Below are 8,042 nucleotides of genomic sequence, written 5' to 3'. Positions count from 1 at the left end.
GTGGGACGAATTGAGAGTAACATAGACATATATACACGATCATGTGTAAAATAGCTAGCTAGCGGGAAGCTGCTGCATAGCACAAGGGGGATCAGTGCCGCAAGTTGAGGACCTAGAGGGGTGGGGTAGGGAGGGGATAAATATATATACATATAGCTGATTCACTTTGTTGTACAGCAGAAACTAACACATTTTTTGTTGTTGCTACAAAAGGTATTTTTTTAAGCTCTTTATTGAAATGTAATTGCTTTACACTCTTGTACCAGTTTTTAAGGTACACCAAAGTGAATCAGCTGTATTTATACATGTATCCCCATATCCCCTCCCTCCCACCCTCCCTGTCCTGGCCCTCTTAAGGCATCACCCATCATCGAGTTGATCTCCCTTTGTTATACAGCAACTTCCCACTGGCTATTTTACAGTTGGTAGTGTATTTATGTCTATGCTACTCTCTCACTTTGTCCTGGCTTCCCCTTTGCCCACCCCTCCCCCCGCCTCCAGTTCGTTCTCTACATCTCCATCTTTATTCTTGCCGTGTCATTGGGTTCATCAGTACCATTTTTTTAGATTCCATATATATGAGTTAGCATATGGTATTTGTTTTTCTGTCTTCGCTATAACACAACATTTTAAAGCAATTATAATCCAATAAAGATTTAAAAAAAAGAACCCTAAAAAAATCCTTTTATTTTTTAGTCTTTACATCAGATTGCTTACCTGGATATCAGAATAACAAGATCTTAGTCAACAAAATTGCAAGAAGTCAATAGAAAAATTGAGGTCTACGCCTTCTAAAAACTGAGAACATTCTAATGAGGATTTAAGATTGTGTGGTAAATCAAGAGTTCACTTTCATAGTTCTTTTCCCTCAAATCTGCACTAATGCGGTAAGTAAAACTGAGTCAATACATTCACAAAACAACTCATTTACAATTTCCTTGTCTGTTAAAAAAAGAAAGTAGAATTAAATTCAGGTAGATAGGAAAATCCTCAATTAGAAATCAACTTAGTCAAGTCTCTCAGGCTTTCTTAGCTACATACACACTCCTTTAAGTTAGGAGTATGAGGTTTTGGGGTTTGCTATGCAGATTAAATGACATGCATGTGAAATGGTTAGCACAGTGACTGGCACATAGTAAGTTCCTGATATGTAAGCACAATTTACGTAAATAATAAAAATGAGAGGCAGAGAAACATTTACAGCATATATATGTCCATGCTGCTGATCTCACATATCCAGTACTTCCAGATTTTAAGTTCATTTTAGAAAAAAATGTATTAGGGCCCAGAAGTCAAGATAAATTGATCAAGGTGTCCACACAAGGGTTGAAATGGGATTAGAGTTGTCTGCTTCCAAGTCCATGCTTTTTCCACAAGGCAATGCTATCTTCCAGGAGAGCTGAAACACGAAGTCAGTTTATTTCAGAAATCTATTTACCATAAGGTGTGTTCTGAGCTTAGGACAGTTAACTTTATTTTACTGTTTCACAAATATTTGAGAAGAAAAAAGTATTAACCCTTCCCTCCAAATATAAGTACCTATAGGCCTCAGTTTATTAGTAACTAGCTCCTAACCAATACCATTATGGGTATCATTCAGGCAATTTATTTTAAACAAAAGTTAACATCCAAAGTACTACACAAGAACACTGTATACGTTTATGGTTCCTAAAGATATCAGAGAAGTAAAAAACATTTTAAGAGGGAAAAAAATGAATCTGGAATGGCAGTGGAGATTCACACATTATATGTAACTTGCAAGAATAGTAACTAATTTCTTTTCTTCCTAAAATATTAGGTGAAACTGTTGAAAAAGGAAAGAGGTATAGGATGGGCAAAAGGGAGCCCAATAGATTATGAAAGAAGAGTATTGTCTTGCCAGCTTCAAATTATTTGAGGGTTCAGACCTTTCATTAGGTATTATTTAGTAACCCCTTCAGAGACATCATTAAATTGAATGGAACCCCAGTGAGGCAATTCTTGTTTTCCACTTTCATGGGCTCTGAAACAAAATATACTGGTAAGACAGCAGACTGTATGCTGAGGTACAGTAATAACTGAGGTAGGGGCTCCCTTCTGTCTTCAGAAATACAACATTGGAAGAAGGCATAGTACAGAAAATGCTTTAGAGATAAATCTGTTTTACTAGGAAAAAAACTTAAACACAAAAGTTTAGAAACAAAATATTTATTTCCTTTAAGAACGATATATATTTGAAAAGGTGATGCCATACCTCTCAATTTAAAGAAAAACTTCATTTAAGATTAGGGGTTTTAAATATCAGTGAAGATGTTCTCCATGCTGCCACATAGTCTGGCTTGATTGCTCTGAACTAACAACACTTGAAAGCTCCTATTCTTTGAAACTAATTTAAACACACTAAATTGTTGAAAGATTAAAAACCACAGTCAGCTAATTACACTCTCTCTCATCTCTTATTCAGCACATGAATCACTTTTCATTACCGCTTAGCTGAAGTACATGAATTTCTGCCTAATTAGAAATGTTGTAGATGGAACATTAGCAAGAATGGAGCAGGTCAGGGTATCTTTGCTGCTTCATTTTTAATTCCTAACAGTAGAGTCTGATAGGAAGGAATAGAGAAGTCATTAAATAATTTTAAATTATTTATAAAAATTACTTTGCCCAAATTATAATTATTTTTTCCCCAAATGGTCTCAAATGTCTAACATAATGAAAGAAAAAGCAGTTCAACATTGATTTTAATGAACATTTTAATGTTATGTATAACAGAACTTTATGAATACAATGGAAACAAAATTTCATCAATTTAATAAAAAAAATTTCAACACAAAGTAGGGAGGTAATAATTTGATACCTATATTATAATATTTATTTTAAAAAATATTCCCAGCTTAAGGGGAAACAATTTTGCATTCCAAACTCTAGAATCATGATTTTCATGTGAGCTTAATGCAGAATTACAGCAGGAAAACAAAAACATTTTAATTAATTTCCTTTATTTGCCATTAAATCAATAAAATCTTTGACTGCTACAGGTCTCCTTTAATAATATATATATTTAACTCCTTTCTATTGGAACCATATTGCTAATGCCATATTATATACACTCAAAACCAAAACAAAACAATACTGTATAAAATTTAAAAGCCAACATTGTTGAGTTCTAACATTTGTATTTAAGGTCTTAATGGATTTTTACCCTTTTCAATTGTTGAAAAGACCAAAAAAATATAAATAAATATTTTTCTCTTTTGACTGCTCCTATTACATGGTGGCTACAGGGATAAACACAGAAGGAAGCCTTGCCAAGTTAATCACTGCAAAGTGTAAATAATGACTGCTAAAAACAAATAAAAATACTGGAGGTTTTTTTTTTTTTTTTCTTTTCTTTTCTTTTAAAGGAAACCATAGAGCAGTCCTGAAAAAAATACTTTTCCTAGTTCTGCACAGGATAATTATAGCAGAAGAAATAGGAAAAGTCCCATAGCTATCACCAATTGCTTAAAGAGGTTTTGTTACGATAAAAATTTGGATAGTATAATAGCAGTGTTGCTGGAACATTAGCAAAAGTATATACATTCCAGTTACCTTTGATTTAGCCATAATCACATATGTATGCCTTTTTTGGACAAAAATATATATTTTTATAAAAAACCGATCATCCAACTTTAATGATTTCATATATGGACTCAAGAGTGGTAGTAAAAGGAACAGACCCAATTGTGACAAGGCAATTCAGGGACAGAAAAATCAAGTTCTTCAGGAAAAGAAAAGTATAAAATTAGAGATTCAAACACATTTATTCAGCCCTATTCTAGTACTCCCACATATTATGATATTAAAATGGGCTCTGCATTTTATAAAGGCTTTCAACAGCCTCTCTACCCCATTTGTGGTCTAGTCTCACTGGGAAAAATGATTCTGACTGCCTCATCTGAAGTGCCCTTGCCTGGCCATCTGAAATACTAGATATTTCACTTTTATAAAACAACCTTTTTGGTTCTTAACGTAGGTTTATTTTAATTAACTGACAAAAGAAAGGGGAGTTGTTTAGCATTTTCCATCCCAACCTCACCTATCTGCACCGCTAAAAATCCTTCATTCAATCTGCTCCTTTACAATCTCTCATTTGCTAAAGTTGGCGAAATTTGCAAAGGCATCTTGCTTGGGTTGCACAGTTCCAGAAGTCATGGCTAAGTTGGGCATGCCCATTCCCATCGTGCCTGTCAGGCCCATCCCAGCAGCTGACATCCCCATGTTCATGTTCATGCCAATCATGCTCTGGTTCATCATTGGACTATTTCCAAGAGGGGCCATCGCCATGGTGCCAGTCATCACATTGGGCACGCTCATAGGCATGGGTCCTCCCATGAGAGGGTTAGTTTGGGGCCGGACAGGAAGCATGTTCGATGGAGAACTGAGGTTTACAGCTCCGAAACTTTGGGTCATCACATTCATAGGCTGTTGCATATCTAACAGAAGAAAATAGACAAAAGAACTTTACAACACTGAATCAGATTTGTAGGGCAGAAAAATAATACAATCTTCCTGACCATCAATATTTGTAAGCTCCAATAAAATTCCTTCACAGTGATTTTATAAGAGAAGTCAATTAACTTGTATTGTTTACTCTTGAGAAATATTCAGTAGCTGTTAGCTCTGGTTTCCCCAAGATGTAGGAACAATAAGAGTGGGCTGGGTGAAAACAGCAGGCACTTTAAAATCACTCCTATAAAATCCATTATTGAATCACACATAACAAGCTGTCAAGAGCTACTGTGTATCAAAAACCTTAAAAAGTTTATATCCTTTGACTTGCTCTATTTTTAGAACATTATATTAAGAAAAAAATCACAAGTACAAAGATTTATACAAAAACATGGAGTTATTTATAATATGAAAAAGCTGGAAACAACTGAACCAACAAAAGAGGAATGTACACTAATATGATGGATAACTATGAAGATCCCCAAATCATGCTTTCTTAAGAATATTCAACACAGGAAAAACAATAATGTTGAATGTGAACAGCAAAAAACAAAATAAAGACAGAATGATCTCGTGTATTAAAAATGTAGTTAGAAGAGATGGAATATGAAGAAATATAATTAATGGTGACTATCCCTGGATTATGGAGTTCAAATGATTTTTGTTTCCTTGACATACCTGTGTATATTACAATTTTTTTCTACAACAAAGATTTTTATTTTAGTGATCAGGCTCCCAAAACTCAACACCATACAATAAATGTTATCATGTCAAGAGCAGAATACAAAGCAATTCAATGTGCCAGGAGGGATACCAGGTATTATGTGAAAAAAATCTTAAGTGAACACACAGTTGCTTTCAGTACAATTTGTGCTATGTATTTTTATTTCATGGCTTGAAGCAGTCCTGGCATAAGGGCAAAGGATTACAAGTACACAAAGAAATGGGATGTCTTGAAGTAACTTACTCTGTTGTTGTATCATTGTATTGAGTGATGGTTGCTGGGGTTTGGAGGGCTGCATACCAGGTAGTAAGTTGTCTAGGCTGATGTTTACACTGGGGTCAGACCAAGTAGAGGGCAGGGTTTTGCTGACTGACTTCTGGACCATATCTGTATTCTGATTATAGAGAGGATTAGGCTTCTGCAGCACTGTGCTAACATTTTGCAAAGGCTGGAAAACAGAAAAATGCTCTAAAAATTAAGCATTTGCTCTATAAAGATTATCAGATGGCAATTTAATCATAGTAACTCCAAATATATACTAGATTTTGTAATAAACTCCTGAAACCAATAAGAACCACAAATGTTCTATGTTAAGGTCTTCAATATCCTGACTCACTAGCCTTCCATAATATTCCTCTAAAGTCCAAATCATGTTTGGGGTGGGGAAAAAACAAACATATTTACACTAACAATTATCCTCCCATCACCCCAAGTCTAGAAACCACAATCCCAGGGCAACTACTAACTTCAGGTTAGTACAACTTTAAGGAAATATACAAGTGGAAATTTATTCTTACAAAATGGAATTTAGGGTATGATTTCTCATGTTAAAAAAAGCAAAACCATTAAAATAGCAAATTATATTTCACACACCTGACATATCCCTGTTCCATTTCATTTCTATTGTCTAAAGTGAGCAACACTAGTGGAATTTGATATATGGACCAATTCAGAAGAAAGGAGAAATTCAGGAGAAAGAAGCAGAGGTGCCTGGTAGTTACTACCAGAATAACTGTAAAAAGACAGAAAAAGGGAAAGAAATAGGAAGAGGAGGAATAATTAAAGATGGACCAATGCAAAGAATCACAACAGTTGCAATTAAGATTGCAGATAAGTAGATTGGCTTTATGCTTAGACCATATGAAAGAAACAGAATAAACTGGCTTGGGCTTGTTCAGTTCAATTTAATGGTACTGTTATGGCTTTCATGTCCTCTTTCTTAATGTTAGGTCTAGTATCTGTTACACAGATCAGTCACCTTTCTGCTTCTTTCTTCTATTCCTTCATCCTAACACCCAAAAAGAGAATCTACCCATTAAAATGAATAATTAGCATCATCAACAAATATTCTGAATAGCTTGAGTCAAAAATTGCAAGTTTCTGGTACAACTCAGACACATGTATTCTTCACTTGTTTGAGTTCTAAGCTAATACTAGGTAATTTAGATTTAATTATAAAAAGTGAATTAAAAAGTTCCTATTTATAGTTGTTTTCATTTATGAAAAAGAGAGCTGAAAGCAGAGCCTATATAAACATTATGTAATGTAGCGCAGGCCCAGAATAGGGAATAACATTCATTATTTTAGAGAAGAATTTTCTATAATCCTTCTTTATCTTTTTATTTTTAGGTCATGCTGCACAGCATGCTGGATCTTAGTTCCCTGACCAGGGATTGAACCCACGCCCCTGCTGTGGAATCACAGAGTCTTAACCACTTGGCTGCCAGGGAAGCCTTCTATTCCTCCTTCTTAAAAACAATTTTTTTAAACTATTAAATACCAATGTGTTTGTTAACTCAATAGATTTTTAGCAAATGTCTCCTCTGTGCAATGCATCACACTTGGCTTTGCATGGACAGCAAGATGGTAGAGAAGGCCTTGCCCCGGAGAACCCAAATGACTACTCCAGGGGAAAGTGCACAAAGTAAATGCAATGTACAAAAGTAATCTATGTATCACTTGCTTATTTTTCTGTTTTATGCTAATCTGCCATTAGATTAGTTAGAGCACCTCAAAGATTATGAATCGCAATTTCCAAGGGAGGCATACAACTTACCTGTGATCTTGACATGGGCAAACCCAGCCCTACAGTATTACTGCTCATCATAGAGAAATTCATACTCTGGGAAGATGTCATAGTTGCCTGCGATGAGCCCATAAGATCAAACAGGTCTGAAGAATTTGAGGCAGCTGGAGGTGGGCCTAAAGCTGGTTGTGAGCTACTGACAAGCTCTACAGCTGGCTGTGAGGCACTGCTGAAGAGCTCACCACTGGCAGCAACAGGGCCTGATGGGGCTTGGTTGAAGGCACTCCAGTCACCAAAGTCTCCATTCCCACTTGTTGCTGTTACTGAGAAAGAAAGAATGATAAGGGTAAGAAAGTTTCTGAAATGCACAGAAATAACAGTCTACCAACTGAAACAAATTAGAGCTGATCTGTGTCCATCCAGATTAACATCTGCAGGTGCCATCTCCATCTGGACATTATTCTTTCTCATGAATATTCTACAAGTGTTAACAAGGTGGCAAAGAAAAAAATAAAACTTCCACATATAAAGTAAAATTCATCTCTTGGCATTGGCAGGTCTGAGGTGACACAAATTACAGAAACCAAAACTTTCCTTCAACCTAAATTTGCACATCAAACATGTTTCTAGTAAACAAATATAAACTAGCCTGAGCTCGCCAAAAAACACGAAGAAAATGCTAAACTGGTTAAACTTTTTGATGGGAGATCCAGAATCCTCATGCAAGGATTAACTCAGTAAAATCAGAGAGTTCAACTCATTTTGTTCATTCATTATTTGGAAAGGTTCAAAGAGAAATCAAACTATGAGTTATACCAC

General features: G+C 35.4%; 1 protein-coding gene across 3 annotated transcripts in view; it reads right to left on the bottom strand.

Moving 5' to 3' along the window:
* Window positions 1-2,964: 2,964 nt before the first annotated feature.
* Window positions 2,965-8,042, bottom strand: part of CLINT1 (clathrin interactor 1) — a 55,079-nt gene continuing 50,001 nt past the window's right edge. For 2 of the 3 annotated variants that reach the window (XM_057730067.1, XM_057730054.1), the window contains 3 exons: window positions 7,254-7,546; window positions 5,441-5,645; window positions 2,965-4,457 (listed from right to left, as the gene is read on the bottom strand). In XM_057730067.1, the coding sequence (XP_057586050.1) occupies window positions 4,111-4,457; window positions 5,441-5,645; window positions 7,254-7,546 (845 nt within the window). In that variant the 3' untranslated portion in view covers window positions 2,965-4,110. The remainder of the gene's footprint in view (window positions 4,458-5,440; window positions 5,646-7,253; window positions 7,547-8,042) is intronic. The other variant, XM_057730061.1, reaches the window with a different exon arrangement.

Source organism: Hippopotamus amphibius, chromosome 1, assembly GCF_030028045.1.
Source record: "Hippopotamus amphibius kiboko isolate mHipAmp2 chromosome 1, mHipAmp2.hap2, whole genome shotgun sequence".
In the NCBI taxonomy this organism is placed as follows: domain Eukaryota; kingdom Metazoa; phylum Chordata; class Mammalia; order Artiodactyla; family Hippopotamidae; genus Hippopotamus; species Hippopotamus amphibius.
The sequence above is the reverse complement of the archived record's forward strand: the minus strand, read 5'-3'. Positions and strand labels throughout refer to the sequence as shown.